Consider the following 15,445-nt stretch of genomic DNA (forward strand, 5'->3'; position numbering starts at 1 on the left):
TATTATATTTAGGAGATGAGGTCTTGGTGTGTTGCCCAGGTTGGTCTTGAACTCCTGAGTTTAAGTTCTCTTCTAGCCTTAGCCTTCCAAGTAGCTGGGTTTACAGGCATGTGCCACCATGCCCAACAGTTGGGTTTTTTTTCTTTTCTTTTCTATTTTGAGACAGAGTTTTGCTCTGTTGCTCAGGCTGGAGTGCAGTGACACGATCTCGGCTCACTGCAACCTCTGCCTCCCAGGTTTAAGCGATTCTCCTGCCTCAGCTGGTAGTAGCTGGGATTACAGGTGCCCACCACCACACCTGGGTAATTTATGTATTTTTACTAGAGACAGGTTTTACCATGTTGGCCAGGCTGGTCTCAAACCCCTGACACCAAGTGATCTGCCCATCTCGGCCTTCCAAAGTGCTAGGATTACATGTGTGAGCCACCACACCTGGCCAACAGTTGGGTTTTTAAACCCCTAAGGATAGATACCTCCCAACTTCTCTCTTCTCTCAGTCCATTTCAGTAATGTTTTTTCCTGTTGAAAAATGAAGCTGTTGTTTTTTTAAACACCTAATATTTACTCTGCAATAGGTTAAGTTAAATAGCTATTTCTTGTTCATAACAAAGGTGTGAAGTAGTTCCTGTTGTTGTCTCCTTATATATTAAGTTCGAAAACTAAAATATTAAGGTAAATGACTTTTTTCCAAGGTTGTTAGAAAGGGGCAGAACCTCAGCTCAAACTGTTTAATACCATAGTCTGTATTCTTAACTACCAGTTTGAATTGCTCTCGTTATGAAACTGTTTGAATTTTTTTATTGGCGAGGCACTTACTAAACATTTTACATACATCATGTCTTTTAATTAAAGCATCTCCTTTTTTTCCTTCTCTTTTTTTTTTTTTTTTTTTTTTTTGAGATGGAGTCTCGCTCTGTCGCCCAGGCTGGAGTGCAGTGGCTGGATCTCGTCTCACTGCAAACTCCGCCTCCTGGGTTCACGCCATTCTCCTGCCTCAGCCTCCCGAGTAGCTGGGACTACAGGTGCTCGCCACCTCGCCTGGCTAGTTTTTTGTATTTTTTAGTAGAGACGGAGTTTCACCGTGTTAGCCAGGATGGTCTTGATCTCCGGACCTCATGATCCGCCCATCTCGGCCTCCCAAAGTGCTGGGATTACAGGCTTGAGCCACCACGCCCGGCCTTTTCCTTCTCTTAAATTTTTTTTTTTTTAATAATCACTGGAAGGTAGTGGTTATTATATTAGACTTCTGTTCTCTAGGCCATTTTTTAGACTTCTGTTCTTTTTAACTTTTCCAAATGTTTTTTCAAATAATAAATAACTCTAAAAGAGAATAAGGATCTGTTAATCATAATGTAGTTGAAAGGTTATTTGGGAGAGTTGCATATTCTTTGGTATTTCTAAATCATATATCCAGGAGTTCATACTGGAGTTTTTCAGGTCTACCCTGTGTAACGCTCATTAACGATCCATTTCTCAGCTGCCCAACTCCTCCATGATTGTTTTTTCTGCTTCTGTGGTTTTTGTGTATTTGTATGTGTACTACTGAATTGGTCAGAAAAGGAAGTAGATTTTGTTTCGCTTTATTTATTTATTTTTAGGGCAAAGCCTGGAGAACGTCTGTAGCAAAGACATCCGTGGACATTCTTAAGATACTATGTGACATTCAGAAAGGTAGCTTTTATTTCTGTTTTCTCATCTCAGTTTTGTTCCAAAGCTCATCCTCTTCAGAAAGAGGCGTCAATGATAACTCTCACCACACCCACAGTTTTTCTGGTTCTGATTGTCTTTATTGATCTTACCCATTTTGCTTCATGAAAAGTCTTTCTTCCTTTATTCCTTTATCAGCAATGTAAGAATAGACGGATGCAAAATCAACCTATCATTTCTTTATATGTTCACTTACTGTTTAGTGCTAGACTAGATTTCCTTAGTGTCTCGCACTCATTGCTCATTTTTCTCATTTATTGGTTGCTTATGATGGTGGGGAGAAGCCATTTGAACTGAAAGTTAAATAAAACAGTTAAGAAAGTAACTTTCCAGGGGAAAAAAAAGAAGCTACAATTTACTTCAGAAAAATAACTTTTTTGTAACTCATAAACTTCTGTTTTCTACCTCCTGAAAGAATAATTAGATTTTTTTCAAATTAGATCTCTTTTTGTACTTAGTTACTATATATTATCATCTGAGAAGAACTACTGAAGACTTGAGATGAGAGAACCAAAGCTAATTAAAATTTCTTCTCTTTAAAATTCTAATAATATGAGAATTTGCATGTCTGCTATAACTTTTAAAAATTTAATTACAGACAATCTGCAGAAGAAGGACGAATGTGAAGAAATGTTGAAACTGTTTAAAGAGGTTGCTAGCTTACAGGTAAACATATCGAGCCATGTTAAACATTATTACTTGACCAGTCAGTGCATTTGTCCCTCCTTAAAGTTTTCTGCATGGCTGGGCGCGGTGGCTCACCCCTGTAATCCCAGCACTTTGGGAGGCTGAGGTGGGCGGATCACAAGGTCAGGAGATCGAGATCATCCTGGCTAACATGGTGAAACCCCGTCTCTAGTAAAAATACAAAAATTTAGCCAGGTGTGGTGGCACGCATCTGTAGTCCCAGCTGCTCAGGAGGCTGAGGCAGGAGAATCGCTTGAAACCAGGAGGCGGGGGCCGGGCGCGGTGGCTCAAGCCTGTAATCCCAGCACTTTGGGAGGCCGAGACGGGTGGATCACAAGGTCAGGAGATGGAGACCATCCTGGCTAACATGGTGAAACCCCGTCTCTGCTAAAAAATAACAAAAAACTAGCCGGGCGATGTGGCGGACGCCTGTAGTCCCAGCTACTCGGGAGGCTGAGGCAGGAGAATGGCGTGAACCCGGGAGGCGGAGCTTGCAGTGAGCTGAGATCCGGCCACTGCACTCCAGCCTGGGCAACAGAGCAAGACTCCGTCTCAAAAAAAAAAAAAAAAAAAAGGAAAACAGGAGGCGGAGATTGCAGTGAGCCGAGATTGTGCCGCTGGACTCCAGCCTGGGTGACAGAGCAAGACTCCATCTCAAAAAAAAAAAAAAGTTTTTTGCACTAGCCTTTGGGGACTGGAGATACTGGTTTTCCTTTCTCTCAACAGCTGTATTGAGATGTCATTTACATACCACATAATTCATCCATTTTATGCAATTCAGTGATTTTTTTGGTAAGTTGTATTATTAATTTTTTTTATTTTTTATTTTTTTTTGAGACAAAGTCTCACTCTGTTGCCCATGCTGGAGTGCTGTGGCACAATCTCAGTTCACTGCAGATTCTGCCTCCTGAGTTCAAGAGATTCTCCTGTCTCAGCCTCTCGAGTAGCTGAGACTCCAGGTGTGCACCACCACACCTAGCTAGTTTTTATATTTTCAGTAGAAACGGGGTTTTGCCATGTTTGCCAGGCTGGTTTCAAACTCCTGGCCTCAAGCCATTTGCCTGCCTCAGCCTCCCAAAGTATTGGGATTATAGGCGTGAGCCACCATGCCTGGATGCATTATTAATTTTTAATTTTGTTAAAATACTTATAACAAAATTTTCCATGTTAACAGTTATTTTGTTTGTAATTCAGTGGTGTTAATTACATTCACAGTGTTGTGCGGCCATCACCTCTATCTACTTTTTCATCACCCTGAGCAGAAACTCTAGCCGTGAAACAATGATTCCCCTTTCCTCTCTTCCGCCAGCCCCTGGTTATCTCTACTTTCTGTCACTGTGAATTTGCTTATTCTAGCTATTTCATATAAGTGGAATCATACAATTAAGCATGTAAAGGAGTCCTATGACCCAAAAATTTGAGACCTGCTGTAAATAGCTTTTTCTGTGAAAAGCATCTGGAGGCCGGGCACAGTGGCTTATGCCTATAATCCCAACGCTTTGGGAGAATGAGGCTGGAGGATCACTTGAGCTCAGGAGTTTGAGACTAGCCTGGGCAACATAGTGAGACCTTGTCTCTACTAAAAATAACAAAAATTAGCTGGGCGTGGTGATGTGTGCCTGTAGACCCAGCTACTTTGGAGGCTGAAGCGAGAGGATGGTGTGAGACTAGGAGGCGGAGGCTACAGGAGCTGTGTTTATACCACTGCACTCCAGCCTGGGCAACAGAGTGAAACCCTGCCTAAAAATAAGTGAATGAATGGATGGATGAAAACAACTGGGAACTACTTGGCCGAGGTGGGGAGGGGAGGAGGGCACAGGTCGAAAAACTACCCATCAGGTACTATGCTGGGTGATGGGATCAGTTGTGCTTCAAGCCTCAGCATCACACAATATACCCAGGTGTACCCATGAATCTAAAGTAAAAGTTAAAATTATTTTTAAAAAAACCAAAAAACTATAGATTAAACAGACTTGGGACTTTGTCTTGTTTACCTTTGCTACAGGAGAACTTTGAGGTCTTTCTTTCATTTGAAGATTATAGCAATCGTTCCCTGGTAGCAGATCTCCGTGAGCAGCACATTAAAGCTCACGAAGTTGCACAGGTGAAACACAAACCCAGGAGCACCCCAGAGCCCATAGCTGCTGAGATGCGGAACCCAAGCATGGAATCAAAGCTGCACAGACAGGCACTGGCCCTGCAGATGTCCAAGCAAGAGCTGGAGGCAGAGCTGACCTTGAGAGCCTTAAAAGACGGGAACATCAAAACAGCACTGAAAAAATGCAGGTGACATTCCAGGTCCCTGAATTGCATAGCTTCTCTGAAAGTAAATTGCTGCTAGGCTCAGTGGCTCACGCCTGTAATCCCAGCACTTTAGGAGGCTGAGGTGGGCGGATCACAAGGTCAGGATATCGAGACCATCCTGGCTAACATAGTGAAACCCTGTCTCTACTAAAAATACAAAAAATTAGCCAGGCGTGGTGGAACGTGCCTACAGCCCCAGCTACTAGGGAGGCTGAGTCAGGATTGTGGCAGGTTGCAGTGAGCCGAGATCGCACCACTACACTCCAGCCTGAGCGACAGAGCGAGACTCAGTCTCAAAAAAAAAAAAAGAAAGAAAGTAACAATTACCTGATTTCTTTCTTCAGTCATAAGGGGAGGGCCAGTAACACTCTTTTTTCACAGAAGCGATTCTTGATTTCTCACCCTCAGAGCGTATTTTGGGCCTCAGTGTCAGAAAGTAGTAGCATAAAAGGCAAGTAAGCAATACTGCAGAGTTAGGTAACATAACCATTAAGTTTAGGTTACTGTGCACTTCAGCAGCGAACGGTATCCTTAGTTATTTGAAAAACAGGCTGGGGCCAGGTGTGGCGACTCACGCCTGTAATCCCAGCACTTTGGGAGTCTGAGGCGGGTGGATCACTTGAGGTCAGGAGTTCAAGACCAGCCTGGGCAACATGGTGAAACCCTGTCTCTACTAAAAATACAACTATTAGCTGGGTGTGGTGGTGGGCACCTGTAATCCCAGCTACTTGGGAGGATGAGGCAGGAGAATCGCTTGAACCTGGGAGGTGGAGGTTGCAGTGAGCCGAGATCGTGCCATTGCACTCCAGCCTGGGCGACAGAGTGAGACTCAGTCTCAGAAAAAGAAAAACAGGCTGGGCGCAGTGATTCACACCTGTAATCCCAGCAATTTGGGAGCCCAAGGCAGGAGGATTACTTCAGCCCAGGAGTTTTGAGACCAGCCTGGGCAACATAGTGAGAACTCCTCTCTACAAAAAAAAATTTAAAAATTAGCCAAGTGTGGTGGCACACACCTGTAGTCTCAGCTACTTGGGAGGCTGAAGTGGGAAGATTGCTTGACCCTGGAGGTTGAGGCTACAGTGAGCCATGATTGTGCCACTGCACTCCTGCCTAGGCAGTAGGGCTAGACCCTGTCTCAAAATAACAAAGGAAAGAAAAGAAAAACTACACTATATACCATGAGAACATTTAAAAGACATTTAATGTGTTGATGGTGGTGGTGATGTATTAATCCAAGAAAGGCACATGCGTTTACTTTCAGTGTGAGTTGTAACTACCAATACTTTCTTTCTTCCAAAGAGACTTGTTTAAGTATCACTGCAATGCTGATACTGGGAAATTGCTGTTTCTGACGTGTCAGAAGCTTTGTCAGATGTTGGCTGATAATGTCCCAATGACAGTGCCTGTGGGACTGAGTCTTCCTTCCGTGATACATGATCTAGCATGCCAAGCTGCCACCATTTGCAGTCCAGGTGACAAGATTTATAAAATATGTAGCTTTATATTCTCTGGTTCATTTCACACTTGTCTCCCAAATGCTGTCTCTTTACAACTGGGCATCATGGTTATCAGACTAGAGATAGTATCTGCGTCTTACAAAGGGATGCTTATAATTGATTCTCTTTGAGGATTATTGTTTGGAAGTATTCAAAATATTAACCATGTCATTTCTGACTGTTGACATTACTCACTTTCATAGGATTATGAAATTCCTTGCCTCCCATATCTGATCTTATTTTCAAGCCAACCTTGAGAAAAAGGTTTAACTTTTTAAGGTAGTCAAAACTATATGGAACCTTTCTATCTGCATTGCGGCTTTCCTTAGAATTTTAAATGGTAATTATAAAAAGGTTGTTTTCATTATCCTAAAGACATGAAATATGAATTTAATGATTTTTCTCCATTTTGTTTCAGATTTTTTACTAGATGCTTTAGAACTGTGTAAACATACTTTAATGGCTGTAGAACTTTCTAGACAGTGCCAAATGGATGACTGTGGAATCCTCATGAAAGTAAGTTACTTTTGAGTTTTTTCCTTAAATCCCGGGCAACCCATGATGCACTGTTTTTTGTTTGTTTGTTTGTTTTGTGTTTTTTTTTTTTTTGAGACAGGGTTTTACTCTGTCACCCAGGCTGGAGTGCAGTGGCATGATCAAGGCTTACTGAAGCCTTGAACTGGGTTTAAGCAGTCCTCCCACCTCAGCCTCCTGAGTAGCTGGGACTACAAGTGTGTGCCACCACATCTGACTAATTTAAAAAAGTTTTTTTTTGTAGAGACAGGGTCTTACCATGTTGCCTAGGCTGGTCTTCAATTCCTGGGCTCAACTGATTCCCCCACCTCAGCCTCTCAAAGTGCTGGGATTACAGGCATGAGCCACACTGCACCTGGCCCGTTTTTTAATCATTTACAAAGTTTATGAAAATACTGAATCCATCTCTTATATTTTCTTACCCTAGACTGGAAAACAACATAAGGGCGTGAGGCCACTTCTCTGTTCCAGTCACTTAATTGGCTTTAATTTGCACCAGCTTTCAAAACATTGGGCCTCCAGCAAGGCCTCCCTCGACATTGTCCGTCTGTTAGAGTTTAACTTAAATTGAAATTTCTATAAGCCATAGACCAGAAGAAACACAATATGTGTGGTAGTATTTGGCCACCCATGCTGTTTGGCTCTAGGCCAGATGTGATGGCTGACGCCTTATAATCCCAGTACTTTGGGAGGCCAAGGTGGAGGGATTATTTGAGCCCAGGAGTTAAAGACCAACCTGGGCAACACAGTGAGACCTCATCTCTTATAAGTTTAAAAATTAAAATAAAGGACAGGTGTGGTAGCTTATGCCTGTAATCACAACACTTTGTGAGGCCAAGGTGGGTGGATCACTTGAGGTCAGGAGTTCAAGACCAGCCTAGCCAACATGGTGAAACCCCATCCCTACTGAAAATACAAAAACTAGCCAGGCGTGGTGGTGCAAGCCTGTAATTCCAGCTTCTCAGAAGGCTGAAGCACAAGAATCGTTTGAACCTGGGAGGCAGAGGTTGCAGTGAGCCGAGATCATACCTTTGCACTCCAGCCTGGGCCACAGAGTGGGACTCTGACTCAAAAAAATAAATGAATAAAATAAAATAAATTGCTTGGCTCTAATAGATCTGATTCTGCTTGCTGAAGATGGTTACCTGTGTTGTGCAGCGTACTGACTCCTCTCTTTTTTGTATGATTTGGCACCTAGGCTTCTTTTGGGACACATAAAGATCCATATGAAGAGTGGTCTTACAGTGACTTCTTCAGTGAAGATGGAATTGTTCTTGAGTCACAGATGGTGCTTCCGGTGATTTATGAACTGATTTCATCTCTTGTGCCTCTAACTGGTAAATCTTATTTGTGTCATTATTTTCTGTATATTTCTGCCTTATGTAAATTTAAACTAGAGGTTTGGAGCTAGAACTACACACAGTAATGTGGGTGAACCTTATAGGCATAATGTAGAGCTAAAGAAGCAGATACAAAAGAATAAATACTGTGTGGTTACATTTATGTAAAGTTCAAACACAGGCTAGGACTAAGCTGGTGCTGTTTGAAGTCAGGGCAGTGGTTACCCTTGGCGGAGGGAAAGGGGAAGGAGGGGACTGGGGAGCTGGCCGTGTTTTGTTTCTTGTTTTGTTTTTTCGTTTTGGTTTTTTTTGGAGACGGAGTCCTGCTCTGTCACTCAGGCTGGAGTGCAGTGGCATGATGTTGGCTCACTGCACCTCTGCCTCCTCGGTTTAAGCAATTCTCGTGCCTCAGCCTCCTGAGTAGCTGGAATTATAGGCTTATGCCACCACACCCGGCTAATTTTATATTTTTAGTAGAGATGGGGTTTCACCATGTTGGCCAGGCTGGTCTCAAACTCCTGACCTCGAGTGATCTGCCCACCTCAGCCTTCATAAGTGCTGTGATTACAGGCGTGAGCCACTGTGCCCGGCCGATATTCTGTTTCTTGATCTGGATGCCGCTCCTTCAGGCTGTGGACATTTATCAGCTTTTACACTTACCTGTGCATTTTCCTTTGTGTATTTATTTATTTTTAAAGCAGCAGTTTGCTTTAGAACTTTTTTTATAATCGTGAAGTATTTACACATCTGTGAGTGTATGTGCTGTGTGAGGGTTATTTTCTTTAGTGTTATTTATGTATTTATTAGTTGTATAAATTTAAGGGGTCCAAGTGTTATTTTGTTACATGGATATATTGCATAGTGATGAAGTCTGGGCTTTTGGTGTGGCCATCTATTTAGTATTATTTAACATTTTATTATCTTTTGTAGAAAGCAAGAGATATCCCTTGGAGTCTACTAGTTTGCCATACTGCTCCCTTAATGAAGGTATTTGGCATCAAAATATATAGCATTCTATTAAGATTTCTTCCCTTTTTTTTTTTTTTTTGAGACAGAGTCCTGATCTGTTGCCCAGGAGTGCAATGGCACGACGATTGCGGCTCACTGCTGCAACCTCTCTACCTCCCGGGTTCAACAGTTGTCCTGCCTCGGCCTCTCAAGTTGCTGGGATTACAGTCGTGTGCTAATTATTTTGTATTTTTAGTGGAGACAGGGTTTCACCATGTTGGCCAGCCTGGTCTTGAACTCCTGACCTCAGGTGATCCACCCTGCCTGACCTCAGGTGAATTCCTGACCTCAGGTGATCCACCTCAGCCTCCCAAAGTGCTGGGATTACAGGCGGGAGCCACCATGTCCGGCTTCAAGATTTCTTAATAGAAAGATATGGTGGTGTGCTCCTGTGGTCCTGGTTACTTGGGAGGCTGAGGTGGGAGGATCTCTTGAGTCCAGGATGTCAAGGCTGCAGTGAGCTATGATGGCACTACTGTACTCCAGCCTGGGCAGCAGAAGACCCTATCTCTAAAAAACAAAAAATCGTAGTTCTAGAAATTTCTTGAAATTCTAAATATGAATGTGATTTAATATCCTTAATGTAATTGTTTGTTTATTTTTTTTTACATTGTTATTTGTCTAAAAGTTCAGTAGATTATGTGATTTGGCTCATAGTGTTAACTTCTATGAATTTATTTATAAATTTTTATCTTTCAAATAGAGAAATGATTTTTCTTCAGCTAAAAATTTAAATATCTCAATTAAAATAGGCAAGTTACAATCAAAGTATCTCATTAACTAGTGAACTTAGTTATTTTCTGGTTTAAGTCAAGCCTCATGTTAACTAACTTTGAGAACAAACTCTGTGACTGTTACCTGTATTGAAGAAGTAGGCTGTCCCTGAAAACAGTTTTCAATAATAGGATCTTTCTTTGTTTAAAAAATCTAAATATTAAAATACTTTATCACTCTGCAGGAGATGGCCTTGTTTTACCTGTTATAAATTCCATCTCTGCCCTGCTTCAGAATCTTCAGGAATCTAGCCAGTGGGAGCTGGCCCTAAGATTTGTGGTTGGTTCATTTGGTACCTGTCTTCAGCACTCTGTGTCAAACTTCATGAATGCCAGTTTGAGTGAAAAGGTAGAGCTTCAAGAACAAATACTTTGACTTGGGGTGAATATAGATGTAAAAGCACTAACAAAGGAATTTGGAGTCCACGTTTTTCTACTGTCTTTGTAGCAAGGAAATTGATAATTCGTCAGATTTAAGAACATTTGTTGAGCATCTCTTAAGATTCTGGTGTGGAAATAAGGTGCCTGCACACATTTTCATACTCATTCTTTACAACAGCCCTGGAGTTTCCGGTTTACAAATGTGTAAACTCAGATTCAGGGAGGTGGAATAAGTTACACAAGGTTTTATATTGTAGTAGTAAGTCTTCACACTAAGTTCAGTGCAGTTTCCACTATACCACATTTGCTCAAAATATCTGCTGTTAATTTTGTTATCACCTAAATGGCCAAATTATTGTAATTACTTCTGAGAGTATCACTGAGCATCATTGAAGAGATTCTAGAAGACTAACTGTTGATAACTTGCTTATGAAGCTGGGCCTCAGAGGGAGTTGTCTTCATTTCTACTACTCTGTTGATACGTATTACATGCTGGTTCTTTTTTAATGAACTGTATTGAGGTATAGTTTTCAAAATTAAAATGCATGTTTTAAGTGTATCAACCAATGTATTCACCTTGTCACCAACACCACAGTGAAGACTTAGGGTATTTTTAATGCTTCCTCTTTGCTCCCTCCCAGTCAATCCCCCACCCCCAGACACAACTTTCTATCACTGTAGGTTAAATTCTGATACTTTTTGGATATAATGATGAATTTTCAAAGTTCCTTAATATTTGAAAAAATTTTCAGAATGATACCTAGAACTAGACCTAAATATTTTTTTGTTCTTTTCTGAAAGTTATTTGGAGAGACTGCATTAGTTAAATCAAGGCATGTTGTTATGGAATTGAAAGAAAAAGCTGTTATATTTATCAGGGAAAATGCTACAACACTACTGCACAAAGTAAGTATTTGTTCTTGGTAAAAATTTTGGGTTTTTTTGCCTTTTACCTTGGTTAACTGCATATGACTCAATAGTTTATGATTCAGTACAGTAGTGTTTTACTATTCAAAAACTTCAAGAAACTATATTATAGCTAATCAGTTGTATTTTTATTATGGTAATTGACATGCTATGGAGCTTTTATGAAATAGTAGTCCATCTTGTCCACTGTCATCTCCTGATTTTAGTTACTTATATTTATATTTATTTATTTTTTAGAGATGAGGTTTTTCTCTGTCACCCAGGCTGGAGTGCAGTAGTATGATCATAGCTTGCTGCAGCCTTGAACTTCTGGGCCCAAGCGATCCTCCTGCCTCAGGCTCCTGAGTTACTGAGATTACAGGCATGAACAACTGTGCCCCACTCTGTAGTTATTTATTTTACAGATTAAAGCATTCCAATGATCCTTTTACTTACTTCTATTCCAGAAATCCTAATTTTCCATTACCCTTTATTTTTTAACGGATTCGAATAGACTTTTGATGAAAATATAGTTGCATCAGGCATTTAATTTTCATTTGTCAGATTACTTCTTTAAAAAAATTTTGGTATTTTTTTGGAGACAGGGTCTCACTCTGTTTAGGCTGCAGTGCAGAGGCACCATCATAGCTTACTGCAGCCTTGAACTCATGGGCTCAAGCAGCCCTCCTGCTGCTCAGCCTCCTGTGTATCTGGGGCTGCTGGTGCGCCCCCATGCCTGGCTAATTTTTGAAGTTTTTGTAGAGAGAGGTCTCACTGTGTTGCCCAGACTGGTCTTGGACTCTTGGCCTCAAACAATCCTTCCACCTTGGTCTCCTGAAATGCTGGAAGTACAGACATGATATTGTGCCCAGGTCCCCAATTTTTTTTTTTTTTTTTGAAATAGAATCTCGCACTCTTGTCCAGGCTGGAATGAAGTGTCTCGATCTTGGCTCACTGCAAGCTACACCTCCTGGGTTCATGCCGTTCTCCTGCCTCAGCCTCCCTAGTACAGGCGCCTGCCACCATGCCTGGCTAGTAGAGACGGGGTTTCACCGTGTTGACCAAGATGGTCTCGATCTCCTGACCTCGTGATCCACCCGCCTCGGCCTCCCAAAGTGCTGGGATTACAGGCATGAGCCACCGCACCTGGCCCAAAATTTTTTGTTTGGAGATAATTTCAAAGTTTCAGGAAAATTTTAAGAATAGTACAAAGATCTCTGGTATACCCTTTATTGCTTTATCATTTTCTGGCATGCTCTCTCTTTCTCTCTTTTTCTATTTATATATAAAATCATTTGATATTTTGTATGTATTTTTTCTATTTAGGAATAAGTTACATACCTTATGGCTCTTTACCCCTAAATATTTCAGTGCCCTATAGAACTTGTAGTTGCTTTCCTTACTCTTTGGATAGTGATAAAGGACGTTAAACATAAGCAAACATATTAGAACTATTTTACTATAACTTTTCATGAAATACTTGTTCTTTCATAGTGTATATAATTCAATTTAGTGATAAACCTCAAGACACTTAATTCTGTTTTTTTTCTTTAAAAAGTTTTTTTAATTATAAATTAAAATTCTTCCTATTTGTATTTCTGCCCTTTGTAAACAAAGTTAATTCTGTTTTGATTGTGAAGAATTTGCTTCTTTTGCTGCTTTCTTCCCATAGGTTTTTAATTGTCGCTTGGTAGATCTTGACCTGGCGTTGGGTTACTGCACTCTCTTACCTCAAAAAGATGTGTTTGAAAATCTCTGGAAGCTCATAGATAAAGCATGGCAGAATTACGACAAAATCTTGGTATGCCCTAACGAAGCACATCTTCAATTCTTGAAGTATTCAGGATTTGAGGGGAGAAATGAAGTTGGCTTTGCCACCTGGTTGTAAAGATTTAGGAGAATAAATGTTGAGCTAACTTGTGATTTCTACCAACTTCTGCTTGACTGGTGACATACTGTTGCCTGTATATGCAAATTATAAGCATTGTTCAACCCAAAGAATTACGGTTTTTTAATTTCTTAAAATCTGTGTACACCCTTAGAACCTCAAATCTTATTTTGGTTTAGTTGAAACCCTAGACCCATGAATCAGTTTATTTTTGTAGGATAAGTTTAATAGAAAACTTCTCTTAGATATTGTGTTAAAATTTGCCTTTTATGGGGATTTTCTTGCAAGATAACTAAAATTTGGCCTTTTATTATAAAGGAAAGCCAGGCTAAATATATAGCATTATACGAAAAGCTGAATTACCTAAATATTACATAAGAAGTAACGACTGTGTACAAAATAATATGTAACATTCTACAGGGTTATCACAAAGAAAGTTATGATTTTTGTTGTTGGGTTTCATCTAAAAGGTGTTTTAAGAATATATTCTACTTATGATTGAACTTTAATTCTATTTTAATTTTTTAGGCAATATCTCTGGTGGGCTCTGAGCTGGCAAGTCTCTATCAGGACGTAGAAATGGGACTTAAGTTCCATGAACTCAGTACTGATGCCCAGTGGGGCATTCGTCTTGGTAAACTTGGTGTGAGTATTCTTTGTACTGCTGTCATCAATTCTGATAATTACCCACTTGGAAAATTTAAAACAAAGATCTTGTCCTTTACTTTTGGGAAGACAGTGTATGTGTACTGCCTCATACATTTTATTAAGTACACACATAGGTGCTTTCAAAGAAATAAGCAACTTTTTGCCTCATTTCCTTTTTTCTGTATTTTTAAGAAAACTAAAATGGGCCTGACATTTTCAGCTGCTTAACTTTCTCATTTATAGGTATATATCTAGTATCAATTGACATTTATGCTATTTCGGGCCTAGCCTTTAGCCTCATACTTTTGTTTTCTGCTGCTGTTATTTAAAGATAATATTAAAATGTATATACAGCTATACCATGCTTTAAGAACTCCTAGAAGGGGGAAAGTAAATGGCCTTTCTTTTTTTATTTTTATTTTTATTTTTTTTGAGACGGAGTCTTGCTCTTTTGCCAGGCTGGAGTGCAGTGGTATGATCTCAGCTCACTGCAACATCCACCTCCCGGGTTCAAGTAATTCCCCTGCCTTAGCCTCCCGAGTAGCTGGGACTACGGGCACGCACCACCACGCCCATCTAATTTTTTGTATTTTAGCAGAGACAGGGTTTCACCATGATGTTGGCCAGGATGGTCTCCATGCTTGACCTCGTGATCCAGCCCACCTCGGCCTCCCAAAGTGCCCCTAGGATTACAAGCGTGGGCACGCTTGGCCTTGGCCTTTATTTTTGACACTGTGAAGAAAGGACGGTATGATAATGCCTCTCAACATTTTCGGGAGAACTAGCAGAAGATCGAGGTCAGAAAAGATCAGAGACCATATCGAAAATACAAAGCCTGCTTAGCCAGAGCAATTGGCGGTCTGCAATCCAACTACCATGAAGAATGGCGCATGAACCAGGGCAGATGTTGCAGTGAGGCGATGCCACTACGCTCAACCTGAACGAGTGACTCTGTCTCAAAAAAGAACAGACAAGCAAAACCCGGTTTTCTTTTTTTTCTTTCTTTCTTTTTTTTTTTTTTTTTTTTGGGACAGAATCTCATCACCCAGGCTGGAGTGCAGTGGCATTATCATGGCTCACTGCGGCATACCTCAAACCTCTGAGGCCCAAGTGATCATGAGTATGGGACTACAGGCATGCACCACCATACCCAGCTAATTGTTTTGTATTTTTTGTAGAGACAGAGTTTCCATGTTGGCCAGGCTGGTCTCGAACTCCTGACCTCAAGTGATCCACCCGCTTCCGCCTCCAGTGCTGGGATTATAGGCATTAGCCAAAACCCTGTTTTCTTTACCAAAAATATAAGACATTTTACTTGCAAACAGTTGACTTATCAGGAAGGTAACCAGTACAGAAATGCTATATGTTTTGAAGCTTAATTCTTCTGCAGTAATGGAACTGGTGTTCTGTTGACATTAACAATCAAACTTTTCAGATGAAGAGGCAATGGTTAGGATGACTAAGGAGTTTCAGACCCAAGTACACCTGAAATCTCAGAATGATGGCTGGGTTAGGTAGTGTGAAGTTGAAGGAGCTATAGACAAATGTTTCTTTTTAAAAAGGATACTAAGAAGGCAAGTCATCATGTTGCCCTTACCCTGATACATTTCAGTGTAGAGGATTTTTTTGGTTTGTTTTGTTCTTTTTATTTCTAGATTTCTTTTCAACCAGTTTTCAGGCAACATTTTCTCACCAAGAAAGACCTCATTAAAGCTCTTGTGGAGAATATAGATATGGACACAAGCCTCATTCTGGAATATTGCAGGTAATTCT

General features: G+C 40.7%; 1 protein-coding gene across 2 annotated transcripts in view; it reads left to right on the top strand.

The window, feature by feature from the left end:
• KNTC1 (kinetochore associated 1) overlaps positions 1–15,445 on the top strand; it is a 102,025-nt gene that overhangs the window by 52,282 nt on the left and 34,298 nt on the right. For both annotated transcript variants that reach the window (XM_031650855.1, XM_031650856.1), the window contains 12 exons: positions 1,599–1,671; positions 2,306–2,373; positions 4,400–4,680; positions 5,998–6,170; positions 6,613–6,710; positions 7,927–8,065; positions 8,999–9,055; positions 10,035–10,198; positions 11,032–11,136; positions 12,809–12,937; positions 13,553–13,669; positions 15,328–15,437. In XM_031650855.1, coding sequence (XP_031506715.1) covers positions 1,599–1,671; positions 2,306–2,373; positions 4,400–4,680; positions 5,998–6,170; positions 6,613–6,710; positions 7,927–8,065; positions 8,999–9,055; positions 10,035–10,198; positions 11,032–11,136; positions 12,809–12,937; positions 13,553–13,669; positions 15,328–15,437 — 1,514 coding nt within the window. The remainder of the gene's footprint in view (positions 1–1,598; positions 1,672–2,305; positions 2,374–4,399; positions 4,681–5,997; positions 6,171–6,612; positions 6,711–7,926; positions 8,066–8,998; positions 9,056–10,034; positions 10,199–11,031; positions 11,137–12,808; positions 12,938–13,552; positions 13,670–15,327; positions 15,438–15,445) is intronic.

The sequence above is a fragment of the Papio anubis genome, chromosome 9 (genome assembly GCF_008728515.1).
Source record: "Papio anubis isolate 15944 chromosome 9, Panubis1.0, whole genome shotgun sequence".
Taxonomy (NCBI): Eukaryota; Metazoa; Chordata; class Mammalia; order Primates; family Cercopithecidae; genus Papio; species Papio anubis.